This window comes from Diadema antillarum, unplaced genomic scaffold, assembly GCF_040938485.1.
Source record: "Diadema antillarum isolate AM-2024a unplaced genomic scaffold, OU_Dant_1.0 scf00000074, whole genome shotgun sequence".
In the NCBI taxonomy this organism is placed as follows: Eukaryota; Metazoa; Echinodermata; class Echinoidea; order Diadematoida; family Diadematidae; genus Diadema; species Diadema antillarum.
Window position 1 is genome coordinate 2,762,258 of NW_027270963.1, and position 17,288 is coordinate 2,779,545.

The following is a 17,288-nucleotide window of genomic DNA, read 5'->3' on the forward strand; positions in this document are numbered from 1 at the left end:
TCCGAACTAGTGTACACAGCCATTCAATTGCCTCACTAGATTTGGCCATCTACTCTCATACAAGAGTGATACTGTAACTATCTCACACATATGATTTATGGTGAAAATGAAACAATAAAAGGCAATGGGGAGTATGGTGCAAATACAATTCAACATCACAAAAAAAAACATACATGGATGGACTTACTTCTTCAAATGAACCAATTATCTCCTAGTAGCATACACAGCCGAGGGTGCATCATAAGGTGCATTCAAGGAACAATTTTAAAGAGGACATGTGCTATTGATAACAAAAAATATAAAGCCTACATTTCCAATGTCCCCTTCTTGTGCTTAAAACATGTGACTTTCAAACAAAGACAGTTTCGTGGTCAAATTAAGAAAGGGGAAATTCCACAATCTGCTACTGATGGGCATAGATTTGGCTAAAAATAGCAATCAGGCGCACTTGACTAGCCCCACTACCCCCCCCCCCCCCCCACCGACTTCCTTTCACACAACACACACGAAGTCACAATTACATCTAGATTTCTAGATTTGAGAAATAGGGCACCAGTCCATTGCAAACACGTAGAGGGCGTGAGAGGGACAAGATATACGAGTGTGCAAGCAAAAGTGGAATTATCTTTGGACATAAAACTGGCAGATTTACCATCAGGTGCAAGTGAGAGGGTCCCCGTGCCGAGTGACACTATCCCAGTTGAAGGCATGGGGCAAGGTATCTCCCCTAAAAGATTTCTTGTCTGTGCTGAAGGCCAGCGCTGACATGTTTGAAAGAATCTGGCGGTCCAACGGACACAGATGGCAGGGCCATCAGAGCTGTCTATACAGCACAGACAAGGTCAAGTTAAGGCAAGGATAAAACCAGGCTTTAGGAAGGGGGAAAAAAAACCCAAAAAAGCACACACTTTACCTCAATGGTCATGCCTGGCTGTGTCTGACAAGTACCTGCATTTTACGTAGTGGGCCATTAAGAGTTTTTTTGCACATTTGTAAGGGAAGAACTTTGCATGCATGCAGAGGTACAATTCCACTCTACGGTTTCCCCGTGGTCTTGATCAATGTTACTGGTGAAAACATCTCCTCATATGCGTGATATCTTTTTGGGTCGCTGTTCTAAAGAACAACAGCATCGTGTGCTTTGTGGAGTTCAGTCATGCCAGAAATAAGAATAAAGTTAATTGTTGTTTTGGAATCATCACATGCAACATAGATTGCATGATTTCCTTTCAATCAATTTCTGTCAGCCAAATTTTTTACTTCGGGTTATGTCCTTTCAAAAATCTAAAACGACATCTGTTTGAGGAAAGAAAAGTTTGGCTTTTGTCCAAAATACTTCTGGAGCACAAACACAAAAAAAAACCACACGAAAACTATGCCAAAGTTGCTTTGCACTGAGACCTTTTGACTTTGCTTTCGAAAGCGACATGAACTGCGTGAACTTTTTGCTTTTTAAGCACAGCACCCTATAGTCTACTGTATGGTGTTTTGGCGGATTGCCGGATCGAAGCAAGAAATCGGCTGTGGGTATTGTTCTGCACACTGTCAAATCAGAGCCTATTACACAAGTATTTCTGTCACACGTAACTGCCACATAACTAAAAGCATGATGCATGAGACTCCACTGTCTTCTTGGTGCTCTTACTATTGATACGATAGAATGCTAGCCCAGAGCACAGAGTCCTTGCTTACACTTATTCACCCTTGAGTGCTCAATTGGCGCAAAAACGAACAGGTTTACTGAGTTAATGCAGCAATCAGCAGACAGTAGCTCCTCTACTCACATACACCAGCATAACCCGATAGTAAAACAACCTTTGGGTCAGCTAATTCCTCATCACAGCATAGTAGCAAACACAGCTATAATATAGCAGCACAGAAATCCCTCTGTCCATATACATGGTAAAAATCCCACTCACTCCCCCGTCCCCATCTCATCCTATTGATACCCCCCCCCCCCCTTTCCCCACCACACACCACAAGAGCACTATGACTAAAACCAGAAGATTTTCATTTGAGTTTGCTATGTCTGATTTGCTTTTTTTTTTCCCCATAAAAAGAGCACATACAAAAGCTTTGGCTGCGAGACAGCCGTTATGCACTACACAGACAGCTAGTTGAAGTATGCCGCATTTAAACTGCTTGCCATGTCCAACATAAACCGGGCTCGGTACGTAGAAGATACACAGTATAATATATATTTGTGAATGGCAGCCGTAGTATGATGTCCCTCTGCTCGCCTAAGAAATCGGGATGGTCTGTCTGGTAGGGTGCCCTCTTTGACAGAAGCTGGCTGGCCTTGTGTCCCGTTGGAGACTTAGCTGGTCAGGCAGGGGGCCTACATGGATGACTGATTCCACATCCTCCAAGTCTGCAGTGACGAGGACGACAGGTATGAAGTGATACCAGAGGAAGGTCGGCAGGGGTAGGCAGACACGGAAGAGTGGAGGGTGAATCAGAGCAGGAAAGAGAAAGAAAAGCTGATTGATAGACTCTGTGACATACTGATGAAAAAGCTCTGCAAATTGTCACAAAACTTACTTCCCCACAGATGTGATCAATTTTCACTTTCCACAGGTCGCCTAGTGGAAGACATAGAAGTGTTTTCATGAAATTACCTTGTGACAGACTTAGCAGAACCGCAGTCTTTCCTTCCTGCCAATTTAGACTGGGCATCACAATATCATAAAGTTTCAAGAATAAGTACTTTTTGAAGATGCTGGCCATTATAAGACAAAATGTGTAATGTTTACAGCAGGGCATGAATTTCCTAAGCAAAACGTGATGTGCAACAAGAACTCTTGAAAGGGAAGTCAACACAATTGTAATCATGCTGACGTTTATTCATATTAATGAAATTCTTGCATCGAGTTGATGGGCGTACATACTTGGGCTGGATTTGAACCAACGACCTCCTGATCACCAGACGGGAGTCTTATAGAGGCTTGTCCAGTGAGCATGCCCATGATTTTTTGTTGTTGTTGTTGTTGTTGTTATGGCTTCAACTATAACACTGATAAATTCCATGCCTTTTTTACATCAATGTAGGACAATTTGTCAGTTAGCAGCTGTAATGCTTAAGTTCAATGCACGAGTTTTGTTTTTAAAACAATCCCACAAACATACAACTAGAAGATACAATGCACAATCAATACCTATCAATACAATCAAACTCTCAACATGCTCTTCAGTTCTAATGGAAGGAATGGACTGAAGGGTTCACCTGGTTGCTGTCCATGACATCCGTGGTACCCCAGAGCCCGTTGCTGATCCCGATGGGGGGCGTGCCCTGGTAGAGACCCTGGTGATTGGGTGGAGTCATGGAGCTGGGTAGGCCCTGCTGCTCACCTATCTCCCCTCGGTGGAAGGGTGTGACCTACCGCACCCAAATAATACACCATAAATCACAGATGCCAATCTCGTCTACCCCATTGCACTTTACTATCCTCACTGAGGGTCTTGCAAGCAAACAACACCACAGCATAATCTACTACTGATCTGATAACCTAATACTACCAGTGCAGTTGGAATCTAATAATAAAAAGTCACACATACAAGAATGCACTATGGAGATACTGGGGGACACAAGTTGGCAAACATCATTGTAGGAGCAAAGAATTCTTCAATTGTCCTGCTTCACTTTTTAATGATCTTGTGCAAAAATCAATTATAAAAAAGAGAAAATCATTACCACTCGATAACAAAATCAAAAAGAATTTAGCGCCACAGGTACGTGACTCACCAGTTTACCAGATTAAAATACTCTAAATCAGTAACTACAGGAGTTAATTTCTACCCTCTTGCTCAACGTTATGAAAAGGAAACCAACCAAACAAACACACCAAAATCTAATGGCACGAAGTTTGGGCTTCACACATCACAAAATCTCAGGTATTTGCTACAATCCATAATGTATAATCAGTTCTTACCATGGGTTGTCCGTGGTAGCTCTCGGGTCTTCCAATGGGTCTCTCCTGGTAGGTTCGCAGCATCGGAGCGGCTTGGTTGCTCACTGCCATGTCGTCCATCGAGGGAGCCGAGTTCATCCAGCTGGAACCACTCTCGCCCACTGCAGAGTCGCACAGCAAATAAATGTTACAGCGTGAATCAACAAGAAGAAAATTGAACAAATGCACAGCACAAATTGGCACGTGATTTTCAGACATATCAGCCAGACATGGTAATACTAACTGTGATACCAGGGCTGACAAGCTATTATGAAGCAAACATCCCAGCATATGGCAAAAGAATAAAATCCTATTGCTTGAATGTTGTTCAGAGGTGGAGGCACGTTGTTTAAAAATGGGCGAGGAAGGTGCAGCATGTCATGATATCAATGACATAAATTTATCATGATCTCTCTCATACAGAGCTTCTTTTCATGGGCATCATTTAAGAGTGAACTATGACTTTTCTCACTGGTCATTATTTTTTCAGCCATTTGCACTTTTCCTGCATCAGAAAGTAATCAGAGGCCACCATTCTGAAGAGTAAGGTACACAATACACACTGAATAATTAAGATACAACTAATTCTAGACATTAAACTTGACCTAATATTCATATATGCAAGTTCATGTGAAAAGCTTATGCTTACCTCCTTGGTAAGCCCAGATGCTGCTCGCAGTGGTGACAATGGGTATGTCACTGTATCCCACTGGAGTCCGTCGCAGGTTTTGCAGGTTTCTCTCTGTCCCAATGGGGCGCAGCGCCTTCCGGTCTTGACTAGCCATGGCGTTACTGGGACTAGTGGTGCCAGACTGGGGAGAGGTGCCCGGAGAGATGGGGGAAGCATTAGCTGCAGGAGGGGTAGGGGAGGGTGCTGGCTGGGCAGGTATAGGAGAGAAATGGGACAGATTGGTGTGGCCATGGGACAAGGGTGCGGACACAGGATCGGGTCGTTCGATGGGGTGAGGATGGGGGTGTTGGTGGGAGAGAGGGTGGGGGTGATGGTGGGGCTGGGAGTGCTGGTGAGGGTTTGAGTGGCTGTGGGAATGGGACAGAGGCTGTTGCTGACTGTGGTGCATGAAGTGGGTCTGCTGCATTGGGTTGAGGATGCCAGGGTTGGCCTGCAGGGCGTTCGTGGTGCTCAGCAGCCCCGTCTCCGCTCCGACTGGCATGGAGCCAGTGGAGAGTCTCTTGTAGCCCGGTGCCTTGGCCTCTTGAGCTGCAGAAAAGCCTGGCTCTGGAACCGTACCATCTTCCTTCAAGGACCCTTGCTCGTGCAAGCTCCAGGGGAAGTGATCGCACTGAGCTGGCATGTGAGGGATGAAGTTGAATCCTCCCACTGAAGCCGTAGAGACCGGTGCGCTGCGATTTCCTTCCGGTTGCTGAGGGAGCACTCCAGATCCGACCTGCTCAGCTGCCATCTGACTCTGAGATCCCATCATCATGGACGACATGTGTATCAGCCCAGGCCGACCCTCCGAAATCTTTGCAGCAAAGGACGCACTGCCATTGGACTGTGCCGAGACCGGATTGGGCATGTTGGTGTTGATGGACGGAGCGCTGCTGGCAAGCGTCGTCCCTGAGCCTCCGGCGGTGGCGCTCTGCATGGGCATGCTGGCTGTCACGGTGGTGGTTATGGCCTTGCCAGCTGGCTGGGTGAACAGCTGTCGGGCCACTCCGCTCCTGGGGGACTTTGCCGAAGCCTGCTGGGCTGGACTCCCACCACTAGCTGAGACATTGATGGTGGGGCCTCGGCTGGGAGGTGGCTGGGTCTGGTCAGCTGGCCTGCTGACAGCAGCAGCTGCTGGACCTGGCTGTCGGATGGCGGGATTGCGACCCCACTGCTGGGCCAGTGCTGCTATCTGCTGCTGCTGCTGCTGCTGTTGTTGCTGCTGTTGCTGTTGTGGTTGCTTCATATACCGGGTAGGGCGCTGTGCCCCTGTGAAGGGGGAGATGGGAGGGGCACTGTGGCTCTGGGTTAGCTGCTGATGGCTGCTTGGAGGATGGATGCTCTGCTTACTAGCTTGTTGGAAAACGGCAGTACTAGACTGAGTGTTCTGGAAGAACAATGTGAATCCAAAACCAGAATCATCAACATGTGTTACATGAGTGTCACTATTATGTTTTTGTTGTTGGTCTTTTCGTTGTTGTTGTTCTTTTTTTAGATCTTGTTCAGCTAGGCTTTGTGTCAACACTTCAGAATGCAAATTGAGTTACCAATTCAGAGGAGCCAGACCCACTGGAGCCCCTTCAAATTCATGCAGATTCTACCTTCTCAAAATGAAGTAAAAAGATGGCTGATAATGTTGACCCACAGAGGGTAAGCCTACCTTTCCATGTGAGTAAATTTCATTATCTTCCAAGTATTTTGTCTTGAAAACTTGTTTGTTGAATACTTATATATGCACATTCATTCATTTTGACATAACCAGGCAAAATATTCTCACAGGGTATTTATCACTATGAATTCAGGCCCCGTTGACTGGAAATGCTGGTAACTTATGTGACAAGAACGTATGTCGCAAGCAATGTAAATATATGCACGTCAAGTCACACAAATTAAACAATATATTGATGCGGTCAATATCATTTTATACTTCTTGTCCACATTATAACACATTTCCATCCATTTCTTTCAAAAACAATAAAGGCACAACTACACTGTACAACAGAATATGCAAATCATGACATGTGAGCTACTGATATACACCACATACCCCCATTTTTTTTTTTTTTGGGGGGGGGGGGGGTGGAAGAAGGAGTATGACTTTGATCCAATCCATTCTTTTGACGAATATGTGACCTTAATCCAGGGATTGGGGATTTTTTTTTCTCTCTTTTTTTATGTGACAATGTTCAATTTTTTTCAATTGGCAATTGGACAATTTTTTTTTTTCAAAGTGTCCAACAACATGAACTGATAAATGTATACTTTGTATCATGTTTCATTTTTTGTTATGAACTGCCATTTCCCTGCTGAGTGTACCTTTGGTGCCTGTTTTGACGCCATGCTCGCTGCCTGCGCCATGCTCTTGGTGGTGTGGGCAACCGACAGAGGCTGAGAGTGTACAGAGGTACTGATGGTGGCGAAGGCCACCGTGGCCGAGTTGGTTGGTGCCGAGGACTTCTTGATTTTCGCCACCAGCTCTCCGAGGTCCTTGTCAGGGTCCTTGATCAGGGCACTGATGAGTTGGTGGGCCTGCCTCGTGGCATCAGCAGATCCCCTGGAATACCAGCAGAATGGGTGAGCACTTCTGTTAGGGTGTCTCTTTTCTTGGTGCAAAGGTTAATTGGCCTTAACAAAAAAATAATGTGCACCTTTAAGGGTGCAGGTCAGTAATGTGCATGGGGCCATCCCTCTAGGGAGCAAAATAGCTGCACATAATCTGGCACCTCGGTTGTTGTCTGGAATAATATCTCGGATAATCTGTGATAAATCTCAAAGCTTTCAGTCAGAACAATGCTAGACATCTTTATCTCGATAACTGAATCAATAGCATCTATTTCAAGAGGTCCTTGTCGCAAGGATTAAAATATTCACTTTGCATTCCATCTCTCACATGCACACATGACACACACTTTTCTGGCAGTTAATTTGACACAACCATCCACACCACTGGCTCTTTCACCCTTCAGGACAGAGTCATGAACACTCAGATCTCGCTGTTTTCTCGATGCAGCACCGACTGCCATCGGCTATTCCAGTACTCACTTGATGTTGATGGTGCGCTCATTGCCCTTATTCTGCCGATCCACGTCAATGTGGGCTCCCGTCGCATCTCGAATGGCGTTGATGTTGCAGCCCCCTCGACCTATTAGTCTGCTGATGGCAGTCGCTGGCACAGTGACCTTCTTGGACCTACAGATAGGAAAAAAAATATTTGTGCACTAAAACAATCACAAAAACCATCGATTTCGAAGCAACCAATACTGCAGAAAGGTCTGACTTTCATCAGTTCACAAGAATCATATGTCTGATTGCATAATTAGGTTCTGCTTCCCCCTTAGCAGTGACCTACCTCATCTAAAAGAGGCATATGTCAATTTCACCCGTCTTGGAGTGTGGAGGACGAGATTTAATTTTGCGTACATGCTGATAGAGGTTATATCATAACCAGTTCATTATTGGCCCTACATCACATTGGGGTGTAAACATAACATTTACTTTTAATCAACATATTGTTCATTCTCACAAATACAACCTATTGACCATATAAAACTATTTCACACAGCAGTTCTTGGTCAGATCATGTTTCTTGTCCATACACTGCAATGACACTACTCATGTTTAAAAGCAGCAGTAAAAGGGAAAAAGGAAATATTATGGAACAAAATTTTCTCTCTGCCTAAGAGGATATTCTTTTACAAGTGATTATTTGTGTCTATTAACATAATTGACATATTACTAAAAAAAAAGATATGAATGGATTTTGATAAAACTTTCAGAATTGGTAGCATTGGGAACTGGTAAATAGTTTTGGAGTGGTGATTGGGATATTGATAGGAATTCAGGAGGGTTTGTTTGTTTGTTTGTTTGTTTGTTTTTGAAGGACTATGTACAACTGCTGATAACAGGTATTTTAAAGATTTTTGCATGCTATCAAATAAAATATGATAAAAATATGATACAATTTTACAGCACTAAGTATTCCTATTGCCTTGACAGAGGTTGTGCTCTGAGTGCTTTTAGATTAATTCTTTTATCTTTTTAGGGGGTTGGGTGGGATCGATCGAGGGAGATCAAAGGGGGCACAGTACAGCTGGGTAAATCACCTTCTGACAACCTCCTTCCAGCCATCTTCTCGCTTCTGGCCTCGTTTTGGGCTAGCAGCCGTGATGGACGACCCCTTCATTCCTGGACTGCCGCCATCGCCTCCAGGCCCGACAGATTTCTTGCTCCCATCCACGGCACTGCCACCGTGGAAGTCGTCGTGTTTACTGGATACACACAAGATAATCATGATGATGATAAAATCTACACAAATAATAGAAATGGTCGTACATCATCCAAGGTAAAACCTTGTTGAGACAATACACTTTGATATGTATGAAAACCAAACTGACCTGTAATATACGAATTTCTGTTCATGAGTCGTATCTTGTTCAAGGCAAGTATGGGTCACATTGTAATTGAAGCAAGTTGGGAGTTACAATAGTATTGGCTCACATTAACCTTTAGCTCACGAGAGCATGTGGCATTCCTGTTTAATCAAGCTCAGTAAATCAGAGAAGCATAAAATAATGTTCACACAAAGCTATATCTTAGCAAACAACAACAACATAAACGAACTACCCAAAAAACTATAAGTAGGGGAAAGGGCAAGTGGTGCTGTTGATACTTTATACTTGAGGTAAACGTTTTAATCCTCCAGCATCTTAATTAGCTTGTACAGCACATGGGTGGACGGAATACTCAAATCTCAGCTTTGCTGACTCACATGGTGTGGTTCTGCTGTTTCTCCTTCATGCTGCTGCGCTTCCTCTTCTTCTCCTCCCGGACCTTCTCCTCCTGCCGGCCCTCCTTGCCCCCCTCCTTGGCCTCCCCATTGATGGTCAAGCGGTTCTTGCTGTTCTGCCGCTCCTCCTTGCTCGAGGTGGAGCCGCTCTTGGCCTGGTTGGCCTTGTTGTTGGCATTCACAGACGAAGAATTTGTCTGGACATTGGCACAAAAGAAGGGTTAAGATGACTTAAAATAAAAAATGGCTTCTAACCGCACGCTGAAAAGATTCAACCAAAAGATGTCTTTAAGAAGCAACAAAAATATCATATATCTAGAAAAGAACAAGAAAAATTGACTAATATCTGAACAGGAATGAATCGTTAAGTGTTTTGTTCCCGACACCTACAGTTCATAGATATCTTACTAGGTACAACTGCTTCCACTCTTAGGCAAATGCAATGTTAGAATATGATCATTCTGTGAGATTCAGTTATTATCTCCTCTTTTAAAATCATGCTATTCTATTTGGCAAAGTACTCAATTTCAACGTTTCCCCAAAAGAAGACTACTTGCAGATTATCAAATAATGCATGTGAAACAATGGAGAACAACCCACTACCACTGCAGGTAGTGACTATTTGCATAATGCATGTGTCCAACGCATTTTTGAGAAAGAAGGTTATCACGTTATGAGGTTGATAGTGCCTTAAACAGTCAGGGGGTGAGGACGAGATATTATTGCTTCTTCACCTTGCTGCTGGGTGGCAGCTTGCTGCCAGTGTGGTTGCTGATGACGTTTGACGATGATGATGATGATGCCGAGGACTTGTGGGATGACTGGCCAGCGGTCGTCGCCACCACAGTGGTTGGCGTGGTGGTGGTGGTGGCTGTGGTGAGCGACGACAAGCTGCTGGTGGTGGCGGAGATGATGCTGCCCAGGTTGTTCTTGTTCTTCTTGCTGACGGTGGTGGTGGTGGTGTTGGCCCCCTGGGACGACGCAGTTGTCATGACGTCCTTGGTGCGTACCTTGCCGATGGTTGTGGTGGTGGTGGCTGATGGGGGGTCTAGCGGTACAAGGTCTTCATCTGAATGGAAAAGAACGGAGTATGGTAATATTTCATCTGATGCAAGGCTCTCTGCGGCATTCTGTGACACACACTCACATATCTAAAGCAGGAACGCTCCAAATAGTACTTATACAGGGTGATCCACAACTTAAAATCTGAGCAGGTTGCAAGCTCTGAATGTGAGAATATTGCAGAAATTGTATGTGTGTAGAGCGCACATCATGAGCGTGTGTAGAGCGCACATCATGAGCGTGTGGCGTGCAATATCTAACAACTTATTTTCTGCTTTGGACTACCTTTCCTTGAGGATGAACATGTTGCAGCTGTAGGAACTCATATGTAATATACTGCCAGATTGTGTATTTGGTAATAAACATTAATTGTGAGCGCCTTGAGCACCTATGAGTGGATATATAGTGCGTTATAAATGTTTACATTATTATCATTATGCTTAGGTATGATGTTCTGTCTCATGCTTTGGGCACAAAATTTCTGGTTTTACAGTACATGCTGCAGTTTTGTTTGGTTACCCTCATATTACTCACAAACCTTTCCTCAACACTCAGCATTTACTTCTGCATCATTTGTGAATTTCCAGCAAGACAATATAGGCATCCCTGTGCTTAACTTTCTGCTCCGAATTCACACAGCTCATATTCAAGAGAAGTGAACATAACTAACTTACGGAGATCCATCCCCCTAAAAAAAGTAACAAGAATGGCAACATGTGTCTAAGATTGAAGGAAAAGTGAGTTTCTTCTGGGGAGAGGGGATGAACTAGTGATACACATTCTGCCAATGTAGACCATAGATTTTGGCAGAGAAGTCTACAATTAATGACAAAGTATACATTTGCTTTGTGAGTGAGGTCCCATTGGTGAGGGACCATGGGTGTGGTCCCAAGAGGGAAGAAAGAGGGGCGGGGTGGGGGGCAAGTCTTACAGGTGTCTCTTCCAATGCTGCTGTCATCCTCCTCTTCTTGGTCTGGCTCTGGGGAGCTGTTGTTGGGTCCTCCCTTCTGCTGCTTCTCCTTCCTCTTCTTCTTCTTCTTCTCCCGACGTTTGGCGGCCGCCGCTTTGCGACTCTCCTCCCGAGTCTTAGATGGAAAATGTGATAACGATGAAGTGTCAGCAATAGTATTGAGAGCACATGTGATCGGGTGTTTGATTTAGCTTTATTCTATTTAATTTATTTTCATTTTTGAGACTAACCGATATACAGGGATCAGATTATCAACTGTGAAGAGTGCTAGTCAATTAAATGTCCACTGTACGCTATTGCTTCAATGGCAGGCGTTCACACTATGCTACAGATTTAGTGAGACAAACTAAACAGCAAGTCTCTTTTGATAAGAGTGACAATGTTTGTACCGTCAAGAAGGAAATCAGGATATAAAATAATGTGGTTTTGTTCATAACTAAGTGATGCACAACTATCTGGGGAAAATGCAATGAAATTGGGAAATGTGTACGAGAAACAAAATTATGATAATCATCAACAACTTATGAAATTCACAAGTCTGTAAATTAGTAAATACACAAAAATTTAAACTGAGAATGCCGGACACCCTAGGTATTGTCATAAATGCACCTGGCACATACAAAATACACATATCCTTTCCTGTCCATATGTCATGAAATACACACAAAGTCCATCAAATGCCTAACAGAACATACAGTACTGAAGTGTGATGTCATAGCCATTCATTGCCATGGAAACTGGTTCTCAACAACCTCATATAACCCAAATATCTGTAAATAACAGTTGCTTACTTTGCTCGTACCCATTTCCAACCCACTGCTGAAGCCAAGTGCAAGGGTATTTTAGGCTCGACATTAGCATTGGCCCGGAGGCCCACGGCCACCAGAAATAGATCTTGGGCCACCACTTTAAAAGAAAAGATATGTTTTGTTGGCCCGATAGGGCCATCATATTTCCTTGTTTGGCCACCAAAACAAAAAGTTAGTGTCATGTCTTCACTAAGCTATGACAAAAATGGTGATATCAAAACTCCAGTATGGGGTGAGAAGAAGCAACAATATCTCAACAATCTGTCGAAATCCCTCTTTTACACTTACCTTCTCAGACTCTAGCTGCTCAAGGAGAATGCTGGCATTCTTGTTGGCCTCAGCAGCCTGTCTCTCCTTGGCAACCACAATGATCTCCATGCACTGGTTGCACTTCTTCAGGAGGTCCTGCAGAACAAGAAACAGGCAAAATACGTTGTAGATATGACCTTCATTCTGACAGCTGGGTCTCCTTGCATAAAACTACGGTAACTACAATTATTGGTAACCATTCAATGAGTATACACACTACCTTTCACTCCCTTGAACAATCATATTCTACCTACTTTACATAATAATTCTATCAAATACTGTTTAATCGTACAGAAAATGAAATATAGATACCAAGTACACTGTTTGAGGAAAGTGTCACTCTCCTTGATCACACTTGACCCTTTCCATTCAAAATACACACGCAGATATGGATATGTAGGACTGTGCAATTTGTGCCAATGGCTGGCCCTTCCAAACTGATGCTCTTAGCTTACCCTGTCTGAGATGGTGGCAATGTACCGCATGCAGTCCGTGTCTGATGGGAACTGGTTGACATGCTTCACCATCCAGCGCACAACCTTCACATGGCCCTGTGAAGTATAAAAGCACAGAAAGATAACCTCAATTGTCACATTTGTTTCTTTTACAAACATGAACCAATTACAATAGAGCATATATCTACTTGTAGGTTTGTATTGAAATTCCTGTACCATATTGGTTGGTGTGGACAAGCTGCAAATACAAAAACTTAACCTAGCACAAGATCACTGAAACAAATTCACAATCAATGCTGATGAGGCTCTCGATGGTATCTTGAGCAAGTTCCCTCATCAAAACAAATTCTACTTTACTCTGCAAATTCAACATTCCAAGTTTTCATCCATGTATATCATGGGTTGATTTTGTTTGTTTCTTTTTTCTTTAAGGGGTGGTGATTACAGCTATAATTTCCTTGTATTGTGCATACATATTCTTTCCTTAAGATGTGGAATCGAAATAAAGCAGAGTGAACCAGATGAATCATCGTCTCCAGGCTTACCTTTCTGAAAGCTGCCATCAAACAGGATACTTTTCTGTTGTCCTGGCTGTCAATGTGTGCACCTTTGTGCACTAGCAGCTGCACCACATCAAAATGACCGCCTGGATAGAGACGAGACAAAAATAGTTCAAACAATGACACCCCAGCCAACAGGATTACATCATCCCAAATACACATGCCCCAAAACTCATTTTTCCACTTTCCATACAAAAGATGTTATCATATACAAAGCTCACTTGTTGTTTGACACTCATCATAAGGGCCTATATTTGCAATTCCTGTCATTTTTTTCAAAGTCAAATCTCTTTCTAATTAACAGCAGAGATGTTTCAATGCTCTAAAAGAGAGAAAGAGAGACATGCATTCTATAGGCCACCACACACTACACAACTTTCGGTAACACGACTGACTGACTTTGGATCGGAAATAAATCACAATAGCCTCAGAATAAATATGCTTGTTTATTTCAGATCCAAAGCCGCTTAGTCGTGCGACCGAAATTCAAATGGCGTGCGGCGGGCGTAAGATGTTACAATGCAACCTAACGTACATATACCATATTTAAAGATAGCATGCAGAGTGTTAATTAGATTACCCAACAGGCTTTGAAGAAGTCAGGCTCATATAATTACAGGGATAAATGCTTCAGGTATGAATGATTCAGTTGGAAGAGGTAAAGTAAATAATATCATACTGAAGTCAAATCAATGGCTTTCTTACTGTGTGTATCTTTACATCTAATTAAATAAATGGCTTTTTTTTCCTTTTTGATGAAAACTAGACAGCATATTAGGCCCTGCTAAACACTAAGCTACACAGAAAATGCATGTGATGTCCAGAGATGAAGACTGTATGATGAAATCAATGTCACTGACCATTGCAAGCAAGCCAGAGAGAGGACTGGCCCTTCTTGTTCTTGACGTCCACTGCGGCCTTGTGGTTGAGCAGTAGTTCCACAAAGCGGTAGTGACCCTTGTCTGCCGCAATGGTCAGGGCAGTGTCTCGAGAGGACGGCACAGGAGGTGCGTTGACGTCAGCCCCCTTATCGATTAAGACGCTGCCGACATCTGCATAGCCACCTGATGCTGCCTCCATCAACGGTGTGAGGCCCGTCTGTTTCATCATTAAAAATAATGAAAGCAATTTGTGTTCACTTCAAAACAAATAAAACGAGTGATGTGGTTGATGCAAGATGTGTTGGTGTTTGCTTAAAACATGCAGCCATTTTGTTGCAATTAACTAATGCGGGCCTGCACCTACACAAATTTACAAACAAAACTGTTTGAAAACAACTGCAAAGATTACCTATATGTGGGGACTCTAGTCTCACGTCCTATCCAACTTTTATCATCAGCTAAACAGAAATATGAAAATGCAAATAGACCATGGACCCTTTCATAGCCACACGAAACAAAATTATAAAATGGCAGACACACAGAAATATAAGATTGAACACTGACCTTTGCTCTGTGTTCCACGGTGGCTTTGCGATCAACCAGAAGAGTCACCACCTCCGTCCGACCCTGGAAGCAGGCCAGCGTGAGGGCGGTGTTTCGGTTGGTCTCAATCTGGGCGTTGATGTCACTGCCCATGTCCAGAAGAAGCTTGACCGCCGCTGTATGACCGTTCATAGCAGCCAACATGAGGGGTGATATACCAAGCTTACTTCCCGTTCTATGAGGATGACCAAACATGCATAGAGAGGGAAAATATTTGGAAAATTAACAACTGATACAAAAGATGCCAACTAACCAAGATTTCTTTCATGCGAAATCTAAAAAAATGAATAAACAATTTTCCAAATTTCATATAACTGTGATATTAATCATTTCCACTTGACTTCAGCACGGGTTGAGGTAAATCCGAACACTGGAGGCTATCAATATATTCCGATTACCGGTCAACCAAAAATGTACGCACCAATTTGTATTTTTCTACTGGAAGTCAGCACCGGACCATTTCATCTTTTACCAGCTCTCTGACAAAATATCCTCCCATCTAGGTACATAATGGAATGCAAGTTCATTAACCTCCGGGTGATCTCAGCCATCTTTCTATGGAGTAACTTAATCATCTCGGGATATATCAAATTTGTTTGTGTTTTGTTAGTGCAATCAATGCTCCATCAACTCGTCTGCTACAGACTCGATGACAAAATAGGCCTCACCTCCATTTGCTTCCATGGTATGTAAACGAAAAGAAACAAAAAAAGACATACCTGGAGTTGATCTCTGCTCCCTTCCTCAGGAGTAACTTGATGATGTTGACGTAGCCGCCAGACGCCGCCAAGCTTAGAGGAGTATAATCAGAGACGTTGCGGTGTTCCTTGTTGGCATTGTTTGACAATAGAAGCTCTACCACCTGAGGCATCACAAAACAAGAAGAAATTCATCTCATATGTCAAGTGCAACAAAGTTGACAGAGACATGCAAAGGCATAATCCTTCCTTGTTACATGCTATTTGGGAAAGATCAGGGCATTAGACATTGGTATCGTCACCACCTACTAAACATCCAAGGAGTCCAAGGTAAAAATTGTAGATAACTAAATGACATGTTCATATATCACCTGCTTTCGTTACTTATTTACACTCAAATCAACTTTCTTCCTGGAATATATTCAAAGTAATTCTCACTATGTAAACAAGCTTCTGTCAAGATGTGCTCAATCTATTTCTAAGAATTGTGGTGTCCGGTCACAAGTAGAAAATGATTAGTTAAGAACTTTGACCATCACCAATGACAACGATCCATAAGCCATTGGTCAAATATGTTTTCAATGATGTGCCTTGAGGATGCTCATAAGTGCATTAAGTTAGGTATAAACGGACTGTTCTAATTTTGTTTCTTTCAGCTATTGAGCAAACACTGAAAGTTGTACAACTCGATTTAATGACAGGGATCAGACTGACAACTGAGAATAAGTCCACACCTTTAGGTGAGCCAGGTTTTTTGACCCTGGAGGGTGAACCTACCTCGTATCTGCCTCCAGAGCAGGCAAGCGAGAGAGGAGTGTCTTTGGTACGTTCAGACTGTGCCTCTATGTCAGCATTGTGGGCGAGTAGTATCTGCACCGTCTTGTAGTGTCCGGCTGTAGCCGCTAGGATGAGTGGAGTAAAACCTGCATCGTTGAGGGTTGAGTGGAGTGGGGAGTCAAAAGCAAAAGAAGAGAATACAATCAAAATCCAAACCAACACTGGAATGCTTTGAATGAGCAAATCTGCCTGAAGAATCCTGCACAGATGAGGAGTGATCATCATGGTATTTAATGTGGGGTGGTATGAAGCAGAACAGCAGCATCTTTGCAAAAGTGTAAAAATCCCCTTACAAATTAACAAGTGTAATGTATTTGGGGATGCATCCATGCCTTGATTAAATCCATCAGGACTGTGAAAGTACCTATGAATAGGTAATATAGCCCATGGTGTCTGGGTCATCAAGCAAGTTAATGCCTCATCAAGGCATAGCTGAAATTTGTCAAAAATTTATGCCAATCCACAGGATTTACTTATTTCAAGGTAATCAAGGTGAATGATTTGGTAATGTTACACTCATAGTTTATGACCCAGTAGCGTGGGTATACCATTGAGTAGGAAGGCTGGCCCAACTCGGCTATATTTGAGATTGTTATAGCAGCATGGGTATACCATTGAATAAGAAGGCTGGCCCAGCTTGGCTATTTCTGAGATTGTTAAAGTAACATGGGTGTACCATGAAGTGGGAAGGCTGGCCCGGC

The 17,288-nt window shown here is 43.2% G+C and overlaps 1 protein-coding gene across 3 annotated transcripts in view; it reads right to left on the reverse strand.

The window, feature by feature from the left end:
- Nucleotides 1-1,975: 1,975 nt before the first annotated feature.
- LOC139717312 (ankyrin repeat domain-containing protein 17-like) overlaps nucleotides 1,976-17,288 on the reverse strand; it is a 49,027-nt gene continuing 33,714 nt past the window's right edge. For all 3 annotated transcript variants that reach the window (XM_071628805.1, XM_071628804.1, XM_071628803.1), the window contains exons 17-33: nucleotides 16,528-16,673; nucleotides 15,772-15,914; nucleotides 15,014-15,227; nucleotides 14,429-14,666; nucleotides 13,554-13,654; nucleotides 13,009-13,104; nucleotides 12,533-12,649; nucleotides 11,397-11,550; nucleotides 10,138-10,472; nucleotides 9,386-9,600; nucleotides 8,721-8,885; nucleotides 7,660-7,806; nucleotides 6,934-7,171; nucleotides 4,597-6,004; nucleotides 3,930-4,069; nucleotides 3,224-3,376; nucleotides 1,976-2,371 (exon numbers count right to left, since the gene is read on the reverse strand). In XM_071628805.1, the coding sequence (XP_071484906.1) occupies nucleotides 2,339-2,371; nucleotides 3,224-3,376; nucleotides 3,930-4,069; nucleotides 4,597-6,004; nucleotides 6,934-7,171; nucleotides 7,660-7,806; nucleotides 8,721-8,885; nucleotides 9,386-9,600; nucleotides 10,138-10,472; nucleotides 11,397-11,550; nucleotides 12,533-12,649; nucleotides 13,009-13,104; nucleotides 13,554-13,654; nucleotides 14,429-14,666; nucleotides 15,014-15,227; nucleotides 15,772-15,914; nucleotides 16,528-16,673 (4,043 nt within the window). In that variant the 3' untranslated portion in view covers nucleotides 1,976-2,338. The remainder of the gene's footprint in view (nucleotides 2,372-3,223; nucleotides 3,377-3,929; nucleotides 4,070-4,596; nucleotides 6,005-6,933; nucleotides 7,172-7,659; nucleotides 7,807-8,720; nucleotides 8,886-9,385; nucleotides 9,601-10,137; nucleotides 10,473-11,396; nucleotides 11,551-12,532; nucleotides 12,650-13,008; nucleotides 13,105-13,553; nucleotides 13,655-14,428; nucleotides 14,667-15,013; nucleotides 15,228-15,771; nucleotides 15,915-16,527; nucleotides 16,674-17,288) is intronic.